We start from the raw sequence: 15,311 nt of genomic DNA, 5'->3' as shown, positions 1-15,311 counted from the left end.
ATATATTTAGGTGTATATTAGATATATATACATACATTTTATTTTGTGAATTGTGATTTAATGGAGTTCTTCCTCTGACTATATCTCATTTGAATAACATTTGGTAAATCTAGGCATTAACATCAGTTTTTATAAGAGACACTTTTGTTTAAAGTATCAGACAACGGATATAGGGGAATCTTCACTTCGTCACTAGAATTTTACTAATCAGAGTTAAAAAGAAAGGACAGTGCCAATCTATTTTGCTTAATAATTTAGGCTCTTTACTTGGTGATGGTTTTAATAGAAAGATTTATATATGAATATCAGACTTTCTGACTTATCAGAGAACTTTGAGTATCTTTCTTAAAATTTCCTTAATAAAAGCTCTCTTACTAAACTGTGCAACAAAGATGGTTTGATGACTTTCATATATATGAGTACTCATTTCTTCCGGTTAATCTTTTTTCTTTTAAAAAGAGATTGAAACTAATTCGAAGTAAGTTAAATGAAGTGAATATTTTATTATTGCACTTCAATTATAAGCAACTGCACAGAAAAGGGATAAAAGGTTCGGGAAGAACCATCTATGGTCTATTTTAAGAGCTGTTACGTCAAAAAGAAACAGGAATGCATACATATAAGACTTCAAATATATGAGTTGGAGTTCTGTAATTTTATGATACACCTATAATATTTGCACGTCCAAAGTCTTTTTAATATATATATATATAAAATTGGATGTCGATATGTACTCACTAGTTCCATTTAGATGAGCCTGTGCTGCAGCTGCTGCTACGGCTAAAGCCGAAGCATTCGCCTGATCATGTTCGTCGGTCATATGATGATCACGTAACTCGTCGTCCACTGCGTCAGCATCAATTTGCATAGGTTGTGGTGAGTTTGGCGCTGAATGCTGAGATTCATGTTGCGGAGAATGTTCATTATGATTTGATAATGAAGCTGCTTTAGCTAAATTTTTATAAAATTCCAATTCTTTAACATGATCCTTATCGAATGAGTTCTGTGTGTGTATATCGTGTAAGCTGTTGTTATCAATTGGTGAGTTGATTTTATGATTTGAAATTTCCTTATCAAAATCCTGCAATGACAAGAAATACGAAAGATTATTAGAGGAGAAAAATTATTATAAAGTTCGTTTAGTTTTAAATTTTATAATTTATGCAATTAAACTATTTTAAAAAGTATAAATTTAAGTATTGAATTATGGTTACAATTATTGACACATTAAGCTTATCCTCATTAAAAACGGGTCTACATTCAATTATGTGGTGTTCGCGTCATTAAAAATCTGCTCAATTATGTTGACTATGAAGCAAGTGTATAAATTATTTTAATACGTATTTATTCCTGACATATGGACAAGGCTGTTAAAATTATTTAAATCAGTTTTTGTTTATTAACAAATGAAAAAGGCAATAAATAGCCAACAGGCAGCGATACAAGCTGCAAAGTGTTGACATATCACTGAGTTAAGTAAGTTTATTAAATTGTAATTTCATAACATAAATGTGGAGTTGTTAACATTTAAGACAGAGGCGTAGTTGGACAATTTTAAACTTAAACTTACCCAAATTTAATAAATTTTATGTGGGTTCAATTTATAATTGAGTTACTTTAAGTAGTTCAAATAGATACTTTTTATTTAGATAAGCAAAGCAGATTTCAATGGATGATACTGGATTGAGAATCAGACTCTTTCAATTCATATATCATATAAATTAGCCTTTATAGTTGTCTAAGTAGTTCTATTATTAAATGGAGAGTTAGTAGATTAATATAGAATATTCCAAACTTGTTCTGAAAATTGTGAAAGAGTCTATTTATAGTACGATATGATCAGTAGCTAATTTCGAGTGAGTATCTTACAAAATTATACTCCAATTATACTCCACATACAATCTAAAATTGTTATAAATCAAATATCTCAAAACTATTTTCCCTCAATTTTTCGGAGAAAATCCTTTTAATTTGATTTTGGCACGGCTTTGCATCGAAACACTTGTAACATTTGGGAATTTAACTACCATTGTTTTTAGTATCAGCAGTATTGCAATAAAAAAACATTTATAATTCCAGATATATATACATATATGAATATATATTTTTATGAAAATATATGCTTTATCCTCTTAAATTGTTTTAGTTCGCAGTACATTCGTACTCGTAATTTTGTGGCTGACATACAATGAAGTGACTACATTGTTTTTAAATTGACATTAATATATTTGCATGTAATTAAATATTAAGTATATTGTATTTAGTAGATAATACAGCTTTCACATCAATTAAGGAACTTAATTTATGCAAATTTAATTAAATGCAAAATATGTTACATTTGACAACTTATGCAGCACTTCAAGTAATCAATTTCAAAATAAAATTATGGACTTTGAAATAATTCAATAATAGAAATGATGCTAAATCCTAACAGAATTAGAATATTTTGTAAAGTAAAAATCTAGAATTGAAATATGTAAATTTATTCTAAATGTGAGCTAAAAACTACTCAATAAGCTAACTGCCTGTCTATTTTAAATCTAGTCGATTTTAACTGTATACTTGTCAAAAACGTCATTGCAAAGATTCAACTCATAACTAACATTAGGTTCTAGGAAGGTTAAGGAAGAGAAAGTTATATATCTACATTGAGACTATCTTTACTGCTACAAGATACTATGATGAGAATTGAACACGAATTGACATTTCAATCTTCAACTTAAAATTATATTAAAGAGTACTAATTATTGCAATTAGTTTCATTAAAGATTAAGTAAAAAAACTTTATATGAAATTATTTGTAATTTATTGCCTAGGAAATACAGAAAAACATTAAATTGCCTACAAATTTATTAAGATTTACAATTACCATAACATAACCTTAAAAGATCCAGTCCTCTAATATTGTAAATCAAAAAAACTATTAATTATATATATCCTTCTCCTTCGACTTTTTCTTTTTTTTTGCTGAATGAAACGCGAGATTGTTTACTTAATAATGTCTGTGATCACTTGTCTGATCGACTGAATAAAGTGTTCCACTGAAATATGATTATTATTTATCATTGATTATTTATCATTATCATTATTATTTATCATTTATTTATCATATTTATTGATGAGTTATTCAGCTGATTTTATCGGAGTAGCGTTTGACGCTGTGGATCCATTTTGATGGAATATACATTGCTTTCGTTTTAAGAGAGTACTATTCTGAATTTGTGTGAGCATCCACAGAATCAAAAAATTTCAGCGCACTGTCATATAAATATACTCTCATTCGCACTCTCGAGATTCAAGTCCTAGTGTATATCTTCATTTCTGCTGTACCACCACCCCCATGATGTTATTAGCAAACGTCTCAAGACGTATAAATTTTTTATATGTAATGCAATGTTATGATATACTTTAGAAAGACTATTTTCTAATTCTGTGACAATGGTAGAAGGGTAATATATAATACTGTTGATATTTTAAACAATCTCGATAATTTGGATCATAAGATATTATAAGATTCTTTAATTGCAGTTAACAGATAATTTCTACCTCACAGTTTTTAAGTGCATTCAATTAAAATTAAAAGATGAAATAGGTGTTATATTGAAAAGTTAACAGAAGTCCAGAATTTCTGAGACGAACAATGTTTATTGAAAGCACCACTTGATGTTGTTATACTTGAATTAATACAGAAAAAAAATCACGTTTTTGGATTAAGTTTTTTTCCTGTTAATGTCTTCAAAGGGATTCAAAGTGAATCATCAATATTAGGAGATGAGTATCAACTCACACTGAATCGCTTAATCCTGTTCTTTCTGACTTAATGCCTTACAATTCTGATTTCATTTCAGTTTGGCAAATCGCCTTTGATTTATTTCATCACATAATTTGACCTTCTAATAGTTAGACCTATTATAGGTCTTAGTGTACATAGGTATATATTAAACCCAAAAGAAACTTGTTCAGAATGCGAACTGTTCCTTTTGTTTATATTTTTTTTATAAATTTTTTAATATTCAATAACACTTACTTAGGTATTTAAATTTTTATATTTAATATGACATAGACTTTTTGCATACAAAACTTTTCCATATGGTCTTAACAAGGCTCTCGTTATCGAAAATCCACCTTAAAGTTAAACTTCTCATTTAAGCTTACTAGTATAACACCTTTTAGTAATATGGGAAAATAAATTTTTACCCTTAAGTGCAGTCAATAATTATCATCATTCGAAATCAATTAAAATAAGTGGCAACCACTCAACCAAACTTCCATATAACTACATGTGCCATAATTTTGTGCTGTGTCAGGAAACACATTTTTTCTCTCACATAATTAAGTACAAAAGTGTTACTTATTTCCCAGCATTTCCATTTGGCCACTTGCTCAATAGGACGACTTCACCAAGCTACATTACTGCGACTGCTGTTTCCTATGCAGTTGTAAACACACTACTTTAGTCCTTTTCATATTCAAAATAAAATGGCAGCACCACTGAAAATATCTACAAATCGAAACTTTATTTATGACTGAAGCTATAGTACGAGTAGCTTTAGTAGCTAGTAGCTCCAACTTCTGCTGCTGGAGCAGTGGCTGCAATTTGCTACTTATAACGCGCCAATACATAATGTGAATGTCCTGCGACCAAAGTCCTTGCACTATTCACACAATGTTCATGTGCTCGCGTGTAGGTGTAGTGACTTAACAATCACAAAAACACTGAGCTCACCAAAGGCACAATATGAAATCGTAATGAAATCGTAAAAAATAAAGAAAAGTGAAAAACAGGATAAAAAAGGAGTCACAGGCATTGATGTGAAATGAATTAACTTTTCAACATACTTAACAACACTCAATCGCATATCGCGTACGTTTGACGAACCCATTCTCCGCTTTCTGTCTCTGTGAGTCCTGCCAAGTCCTGCCAGCTGCGGCAGCTACAACCGAACTGCTAGATACTTTCTTTCGCTGCCACTGCGGTTGCACGTATCCTTTGATTCAGCATAGTTTTTAATAGCGATTTATGCCAATTCACATAATAAACTTTGCACAAATACTTAAACATTATTGAGCATATTAACACGGCAAATCGTGGTAATGAGATTTTACCCGCTTTATTTCATTTGATTCAAGGAGTTGCAGTTGTATTTAAACTAAAGGACGGAAAAAATAAAATGGACCAAACAACAATGAAGCATAATGAATATTAATTTGTTGAAGTTTAATAAACTGTAAACTATTTTAATCAATTATTTATAACGATTCTACATGCCTATTTAATTTATATCGAAAAGGAAGCAATCAAAGGAAGAGGATTTAGCCAATATTTTGAGCTTCATCTGACTTCTACCTCGGAACGAACTATACGACTCACTATGAGAACATAGAATAAGCACAGGTTGTAGTGGAATAATATATTTATACTATAAATTTTAATATTTAATTGTAATTTATTAGAGCTAAATGGTTTATTAAATCATTATTATTAAAACAGAAATCTTATCAACCCTTTTATTCCAAGAAAAAGCCTTAAGACAGCCTATTATTAGGCTACTGTGATAGTGTCAATAATAAATACAATTACTCCATAATCGACTAAATATTTGGCGAAACTCCCAAATTTTATGATCTCTATGTTATTACTTCAAAACTATTTCCAGAATTTTTTTAAACCAAAAAAAACTTGGGAACTGGATGTTTATATTATTTACAAACTCAGCACATGTTAGTATCCTTTATTTTAATATTGGAAAGAATGATAGTTTCACGCAACATATGGAATTATGAAATTTTTTATTGTCTTAACTCATAACGATTAAGGCTTGTCAAATTTTTCTCGTTGCCATTTGCATTATATTAGTCCTTCATACAAGGCCATAATAATTGAAACAATGTATGTAGTAGTCTAAGTCTAATAATTGTAGATTGTGTATATTTTATTTGTGGTAGTCAATCCGATTACTTATTCCATTTGTGGGTAGGTAGGTAGGTAGGCGAAGTACATAGAAGGAGGGTCGGATAGTTCTCGAAATCTCTGCTATATGAAAATAGTTAACTTATGTCGTTTTCGATTGGTAAACCTAGACTAATTTTTTCACCCGAGATTTAATTTTAGTATAGTTTTCATTTTCGATTGGATGGGTAATCTTAAACAATATGTATAACACTCCAGATTAAGTTATAACCAGGGCTTCAAACAGGGCGCGAACCGAAAACCGAAAAACATTGATATTAACCGATAAATGCTTTTTATTTTGAACCGGAACGAAAACCGAAACAGAAAAAAATCCGGAACAAAGCCCTGCTTATAACACTAGATATTCGTATTTTGCCAGATTAATAAAACTAGCCTGAAATCAATAACTGTTTTATCTTATTCCATAATTGAAATGATAGAACAGTTGTCGTATAACAAAATGACAGATCGAGAGCAAATCTAGATTTGCCAATCCAAGCGATATTATTGGTATTTGCGATTTTAAGATATCAATTTAAGATCTCAGAGCATTACTTGGCGTTGAAAATAATATAATTAAGAAATTAAATAAGTGTTATGCAGAAATTACGAAAGTATTTATTTTTAATTTCACTTTTTCTGAATGTCCGCATACCCAAATACTTCATCCCATGGCAACATGGAGGATTGTCCAGGACTAGAGAATAAAATATCAAGCAATCAGCAAATTTAGTGAGCAAACTTTTCCCTTAAAAAAATCTTTCACTTAATGCCTTTAGCACAGCTAATATCCGTACAGTTTCATGGGACACCCACCCCTCACCGCTGCAGTGTCTTTCGCATTTTTCACCCTTCACATTTTTTACATTTTTCGCATCCTCCTTCTTCTTCCGCTGACAATTAAGCATTTATTTTAATACTTTGAACAGCGCAGCAGATAAAATCATTTAACAAATCAAAGGGGAAATTAATGCGGAGGAGGCAGAAGAAGCATAAGTTCGGTGCTGCCGAAGTAAAGCATTTAATTGCGACATTTCAACACCTTCTTCTTCATCTTCTTCTTCTTCCGCGCTTGTTATTGCTTTTAATAATGTATTTTTATTTTTTATATTGAATTTTTTTTTGTTGTTTTTTTTTTGCTGTTAGTTTATCTTACAGCGTCGTTTCCCTGCAATTATGTTAATTTCCTATGCAAATAACATTTAATTGAAGCGTTGGGAAATTTTTTCGAATCCACCTAAGCAAACCGAATAATTTCTACTTGTTACCGATTTCTGCTTTGGACTGGATCCACTACCGTTAGTGGCAATAGTATTACCAGCATTAATTGCCAATAATTATATTGGTTTACCGTAATTTTTCGTTTTATTTTATTTTATTTTATTTTATTTTTAACTTTCTTCGCAATTTGCATATTATTTTGTAAACAATTTTTTTATCACATTTTTTGCGTTTCTTCTAAATTACCGCGCTGGCATTAAGCAAGGAAGGTATCACCGGCGGTAATGGTGGGTAATGGATGCCATGTGAATCTATACTTTGGTCAATTGCCATAAACGTCGCTTAAAAAGGAGAATATTTATTCAGTAAATTGAGTAAAATTATTTTTAGTATCTTTTTAATTTTTATATTGGCACTCGGAAAACATTAGCAGAAATCCTTAAGGTGGTTAAATTTGTTTAAACGGTCGGTAAAGGATTTTTTGAGGGAATGCCAATGAGTTTTTATCGACACGTGTATTCTGTGAACTTATTTGCTGTGTCATAAATTAAAATGAAAAGTATGTGTGTAAACAAAAATGTTAAAAATTTTTTTTTGAGTTACGTTTATTAATCATAAAATAAAGCATTTTAAAAATATCTAAATGGTATCAATGGAAAATGCCAGTTAAGTAAGTTGGACACAAAACAAAAAAATATTTGCATTCCATAAATAATTTTGAATATTAAAGTTGTATTTTCATATGTATTTATTTTTAAAAATAATATAAAAACACTTAAAACATAATTCTGTCCACTGTTGCTTTACATTCATACACACTCGCATTAATATTTATCTTTGTTAATTTAAACATTTTTATTTTTCGCATTTGTAACAAAATTATGTGCATTTGCATTGAGTAAGGCATGCAGCATAAATGCATTTGTTGCAAGCGCCCACACTCTCTGTCCACCACATCCCCTACACCACATCCCCTACGAGTTTAAAACAAACATTTTCGTATGCGATCGTTAATATTCCCAAAGGCGCTGGCATTGTCGTGTGCATGTATGTGTGTATGTATGGGTATGAATGTGTGAAAGCATTATTGACCAAATGGCCGAAAATAAAGGAATTTTGTGAGCCTTTCTACTGCTTGCCGCTGACCATCAGGTTTGTATATCGCCAAATACTTTAGCGATATTGCATACTTTCAGGTTCATGCCGATTGCTGCAGCGACTCGAATATTCAAGAAATAAACAAAAAAGAATAGAAAACTGAAAATGTAACTAAAAAAACTGGTTGGCTATGAAATCAACGACTACCGCTGCCCTAACGTTCAAGTATAAAAACGTTCGTAATGCAACCAAACACCACTAACTGACCTCTTCCTCTCCCTCGTCCTTTTTCCCTCTCCCTTTCCCTCTTGCTCACCCTCTCTCGCACTCCTTGAACATGTTAACGTTAAAAAATTTTGCAATTAATAGCACCACCTTGCAGCGTCAATGTTAAAAAGTACAAAGTACAAAGCACAAAGTAGCAAAATTGCAATTTATCTAAATTTTTTGCTCTATTTTTGGCAATTGCAATTTTTTATACCCTGAATGTCCAATGCCAATATAGCAACTACAAGAATACAACAAGTACAACAAATACAACAAATAGGTTTTCGCCGTTCACAGCGTACATCGCATATCGTATATCGCAGAGCAAGGGAATTGTACAGAATTGCTGCGAGCTTGACCGTAACGTGTGCCTCATTTTCAAATTCTTTTTAATGTTGCTTTTTGTTGCACGACGACTTTTCTCTTGCTACGAAGACAATACGCACACACACACACTTCGGCTTACAAACAGACAAACAGCCAAATAAATAACAGACGTACAAACAAGCAAACTATGTGTGAATTAAAAATTTCGCAGCAGCTCAAAAAAATTTCGTACACACAAAACAAGTAAGAAAAATTACGTATAACATAAAAGCACAAATAAATTAAAAAAATTATTGTACTTATGGATGCAGCAGTCATCAACATCACCGTTACCACCACGTTCCACGTCTACTCGCCCCCACTCGCCATTGAGTTGAGCTATTAAAACGCGAACACGAAGCGGCCAGCAACATTTCACCAAAAATGCTCGTTTCTGTTGATTTTTGCAATAATTCAATTCATTTTCTATTTTTTGACTTATTTTTTGCGTAGCTTGTGCAGTGCCACGGCCGCATTGGTGGCAGCAGTAGGAGCAGCGCAACAACAAAACAAAACAAAACAAAATTCTCAAAAAATTCAACAAAAATAAAAGTAAAAGTTTTATGTCCAAAATTATTGCTGTTCAAGTGGACAACAACTACAACTCCAACAACAGCAAAAACAACAGCAAAAAGCAGAGCAAAAATAACAACAAATTATGGCATTTGTTAATGTAAGTGTGTGCGTGTGTGTGTGAATTTGTTTGCATAGCGCAATGACATAGCCGTGCAGCAGTGCTCTTCCCTTGACTGCTTGCTCGATGTCCTGCTTTGCATGTTGGTCAGCCAACAGACGTCGTTGCTTTGCTGTTATTTTCCCGCCAAAAAAAGAAAATCATAAGTACGATGTACGATGTACAATTTTTTCGTTGCGAGCTTTTGGGCGCAGCAGCTGATTTCTTGCATGTATTGTCCTTGTTGCTTTATAATTTTCATATCGACAATACAGTTCGCTCCTTCTCTCCTTTGAGTCGCTTTTCAAAAACAACATAAAAAATATGATTAAGCATTTTTATTTTCAATGCCAAAACAAAAAATTAAGAAAATAGAAAAAGTCATAGTCTACATAACATACGAGTATTACTCCTTCAGAGAGGGAGGAGGTGGTACGTTACAGCGCATAGTAACAACTGAATCCGGTATGAGTTTATATCTTGCAACGAAATTATTTGTCTATCAATGAGAAATGCCAATACACCAAATGCAATTCAATCGATTTCGATTTCGATTAAAGCAAATCCTTTTTTAAGTTAGAATAGCAAATTTTTATGAAATGGACATTGTGTGGTTGTGATAAAAGTGCGGGAGGCAATCAAATTTTATATGAAAAACAAAATGTAAATGTAATGTAATGTAAATTATAATTTATTTATGCAGTTATATATATCATTCTACTCATTAAAATATAAAAAAAAATAAAATGGAAAAGATTAACTTGGCCTTAGCAAACTACCAGATACTTCATAACATTATTGTTAAATATATATAATGTGTGTCTCTCATACAAATAGTACAAAGTATTTGAAAGAGTATAAACTATCCAAATATTCTTTAATTTAACTATATAGCACTTTTGCTATGTGATGCAATATCACCTGTCTATAGGTTAAACTAGACTTGTGTTAGTAATTCTAGTTATGTAGTCAATCATTCTCTCAATCATTCAATTTTAGTATAAAATTATATTTGATGAATCAGGAATCCTTTAATAATCATTACAGATAATAGGATTTTACCAAATCAAATTACAAATTTAATAATAAAACTCATTAAGCACTTTTCATTTTCAAATGCCTAATAAACAAACTCCACACCAAGCCATTATGTAAGATATTTTCTCAGAATCGAAAAAAATTAATTGTTGTATCCCTAAAAACAGCGCTACACGAGGTTGTTACGACTTTGGAGACTACGTAACTTCAAAGATTCCGTTTCAGATATTTATAAGGGTTGTATTATTGGAAGAAACTAGTGAATTTAAGGTAAAGTAGTAAAAGAGTTTGACGTTCATAAGCCTAATAAAATATTTAATGGACTATACAGAATTGTGGTCAACTGCGCCACTTTGCATACCTTACTATCATATTTCTAAATAAATAAAAAATACAAAAAAACAAAAATAAATTAAAGTAAAATTATATAAAATAACTTTAATAACATTCGAATTATAGCACAAATGAGAGAGATGTGGGAAGATTCCTAAATTAGTAAAACAGGCATGAAAGTTGAATAAATTAGTGGAAGTTCACAGGCAAAGAACTGGGGCGACTGTCCATTAGAGCACAATCCCCTGGTAAATTGTATACATTTAATGTTACTTTCAGTTATCAAGTAAGGTTAATAGAACGTCATTATAAAAAATGATATTAAATAAACTAATATAAAATAAAATAAAATAAAATAAAATAAAATAAAATAAAAACTACGCTTGTCAAAATATACGCATTTATTTTCATATAATCAAGTAAACTACTTTGTGCAAACTACTTTTTAGAGCTACTAGAATTTAATAGGTAAGGAGGTGAAGACGTTTACGCCATGGAGTCTTTCTGTTACTTTATTTAGAGTATATTTCACGCTTCGGAGTAGTATTTGTTGATTTACACTTCAGAAATATGAAAAGTACCAGTCACCAGTACTTAAATATTTCAAGTATTTTCAATTTGAACTTTAAACTGAAATTAAAAAATTGTATTTAATTTTTATAATTAAAAAAAAAACGCAAAAGTATAAAGTTGGAAAGTATAATTATATATATTATCATAACACTATATACATTCCATATCCAAACCGAAAGTTCTGTTAAAATATATAACACCAGGAATTCAATAAACTAGAATATGGAAGAAGTACTTGTAATGCTCGTAGATAAAAAAGAGTTATAAGTCTCATATATCTTTTATTCCTCACATTCATGAAGGATAGTAGAGTTTCTATATAAAGGATAGTTGTTAGAAGAGCACAAAATAGCTTAGATTTATTACAAATTAGTATTGAATAGAATTATATCCCTTTTATTCTCTGATAATTCAAAATATTCCAATCGTCACCATACCAAGCGACCGATTGCAGTTCTTAATCTGGAGTTCTAAAAAAAGAGTTATGAATTTCAAATATATTTTATTTCCCATATGACCTGTTGTACTTCCCCACATTCATCAAGGATAGTAGAGTTCCTATATAAAGGATAGTTGTTGGGAGAATACAAAATAGCTTAGATTTATTACAAATTAGTATTAAATATAATTATATCCCATTTTTTTTCTAATAATCCAAAAAATTTCAATCGTTACCGTACCAAGCGACCGATTGCAGTTCTTAATCTCAGTCTTCCTCTTCCTAAACGGAATGGGTTCAATAAATTTGAGCATCAACGTCAATGTAGGTAGCAAGTAGACAGGCTGTAACGCAGTGGAAGGAGAATAAACAAAAAAGTAAAAAATGAGCAGAAAACTTTGTCAAGTAGAATTTTTTGGCCGAAAAACTCAGATAAAATAGGCAGCTGCGCTCGTAAAAATGCCACTTGAACAAAAATTCATAATAAAGTAGAGATGGTAAGCTGATGAGAGGTTGATGAGGGGGTGATGTGCTGGTAGCAAACGGCTGTAATAAAAATTAAGCTTTTACTTTTGTTAAGGAAAAAATGTGGAAAAAGAAATGCGCACAAATTTGTTAAAAAAATATAGAAAAACTAACGAAAAATTGGAAAAAGCAAGAAAATGAGAAAAATACAAAAAAAAAGGAAGTAAAGTGAAATAAAAAAATAGAAAGCAGAAAAAATTATTAAAGAATGGGAGTCCAACAAGAAAAAAAAAGTAGGTATACTGGGCAGCAATTTATTTTCATTTCTGAGCTTATGGTCGGTCGGGGTGACTAAATGGACATTGTATCCCCGAGAGTGGACAGTAGCGAGCCATTCGATATCTTGTACCTGCCACAAACGCGACTGACCAGTCTAACAAACACTTTTATTTCTTTTATAAACAAAACAATTGACAATCGCGACCATTTACCAATGTCCAAGACCGACCATTGAACGAGAAAGAACAACAGTGGCCGGCCAGTGACCAGGCAGTCAGAAAGCTGAAGCTGGTTGCAATACCAAACCAAAATAACGTAAAAAAAGGAACAAAATACGAGAAAACAAAAAAAAACAAAAAAAATAAATAGAAAAAGTTTTTTTAATGTTGAGTGCTCAAAAGATGAAAAAATGAGTAGAAAAAATTGGGACGCAAGCGATGGCTAGCATTAAAATGAAGCACAATAAAAAAGAATAAAAGAGTAATAAAAAAATAATAAAGTATGAGCATAAAAGTAAAAAAATCCCAAAAAAAGGAAGAAAATATGAAAATCTGTAGCGTTGGTCAACAACGACCCAACTTTTCCAACCACCCCCGACCCGTGCTGTAAGCCATAAATGAGTTGTTGTGTGAGCGACTGCCTGTTTATTGTTCGTGCTGCGCTGCGTTGTGGGCGGATAAGGTAAACGTATTTATGTGCCGTTCTGACTATTAAAGTGTATATTGAATATTGGTGCTAAGGGTGCTGAGGGTGCTCAGGGTACAGAGGCTGATGGGTGCTGTTGATGGCATCAACTGACATTGTAAGCGTACTTCCGCACTTTCTCAACTACTTTTTTCCCAAACACAACTCAACTTGAATCAACTCAGCTGAGCTCTGGCTGCCACTTTGACTTTGTTGCCTCTTTCGTCAACACGAAATACAATTTAACACGCAACTCAATGCAACGATTTGCTCGCCCTGCTAGACCGTACCGTAGCGTACCGCACCGCACCGCACAGCACCGCTCCTCACTCAACTCAGTCAACTCACGCCAATGACGTTGTTAAATCATTTTTTTGTTCTATTTTGCGTAATTTTATACGTTTTTTAATATCCTTTTTCGTCTTTGTAGTAATCTTCCGTGCTTTGTTGTACGTTGGCGGGAAAGTTTCCTTTTTGTTTTCATTTTGTATTTCGTTGCTTGTTGCCTGCGAGCCGCATTTTATTAGTATTTTTTTCATAAATTTGTTTACTTTTTGTAATTTTTCCTTTTTTTCCCATTTTTCCATTTTCCTGTTTTCCTCTTTTTGCTTATTTGCTGGCATTTAAGCTGAAAACTTTTCCGAAGTGTAGTGCAGTACTGCAAGCCGACCTTTCTTAGGAGTGGCGTGCTGCTCGCAACTGAAACTTTGGAGCAAACTAGATCAAGTTTGAAAAAGTAAGCGAACATTTTATGACCTACGCCAACCAGCCTCAAGGCGGCATAATTCGAGAAGGGAAAAATGAATGGCAGTCGCAAAGTTAAGTTCACTGCCTGATTTAGATATGCAGGAAGAGTGTACCGAAATTCTAGAGTCAAAAGGATAAAAGAAAACTGATATGAATACAAATATAAATCTAAGACTGATGAGTATGATGACGAATTATAATTCAAAACAAACAAAAAAAGTAAGTATATTGTACTATAGTCAATCAAAGATGAAAAAAGTTTGTAAAACAAATACAAATATCTCCATATAGTATCCCAGTATAACTATATGGTGTGCGAGTAGCTTTTGAAGTAGACACTTATTTGATTCTATTTCAAGATAGAATAGTTATGTTGCCTTTGCCCATCATCTCAAATAGATGCCCATCGCAATATTATAAGGTGGTGTCATCATGTCATATCATCATTATATCAATCAAGTGAAATTTTTTCTATTAAAAGTCCAAATAAAACAAGACTTACTTACATTTGTAATTAGTAATCGACAATCAGTGTAATATGCAGCTTTTATTAAAAGTTTTGACCTAAAATTTGATTCAAATGAATAAAGGAAATATTGACTTTCAAAAAGAGTTTAGTGGTATCAAGTACGGCCAGTTTTACGTCCTGGACCGACTTAACGAGTTCGACAACCGAGTGCCGCTTAATACTCTCAAAGTGAACAAAGGAAGCAGATTCCTATGGGCTACAACAACAACACGAGTAATTTTACTTTAATTTTTCAACACAAATAAATTGTGTGATTTTGCATCCATATATATATATATATATATAATAAAAATAATATTTATGCTAATGTCTAAATCTAAATAGCATTTTGAACTACTTTAATGTTGAAAGAATTAACTCAATCAAATCAATTTAATTTATAAATAAATTGGTGTTTCATGAATTGGTGTTCCATGATTACCTTTCTTCTTTAATATTTAAAAATAGAATTTTAATTAACTCTTACATATTTTATATAAGAATAATCTTATATAAATAATATTTTCCCCTCCTCCGATAACAAGTTATTGCTTCACTAGTATTCTATGATCAGGTACAGTTGCAGTTACGGGGCTGATGAGCATAGCGGCCGGAAACAGAGTCAATAATTAATACACATGTTTCTTTCATATTTCTTAATATTTAT

General features: G+C 31.6%; 1 protein-coding gene across 1 annotated transcript in view; it reads right to left on the bottom strand.

The window, feature by feature from the left end:
- Window positions 1-15,311, bottom strand: part of LOC119673922 (ecdysone-induced protein 74EF) — a 30,575-nt gene that overhangs the window by 14,261 nt on the left and 1,003 nt on the right. The window contains exon 2 of the mRNA XM_038085038.1: window positions 739-1,081. Coding sequence (XP_037940966.1) covers window positions 739-1,081 — 343 coding nt within the window. The remainder of the gene's footprint in view (window positions 1-738; window positions 1,082-15,311) is intronic.

This window comes from Teleopsis dalmanni, chromosome 2 (assembly GCF_002237135.1).
Source record: "Teleopsis dalmanni isolate 2A chromosome 2, ASM223713v2, whole genome shotgun sequence".
In the NCBI taxonomy this organism is placed as follows: domain Eukaryota; kingdom Metazoa; phylum Arthropoda; class Insecta; order Diptera; family Diopsidae; genus Teleopsis; species Teleopsis dalmanni.
This window is presented reverse-complemented; position numbering and strand designations above follow the sequence as displayed.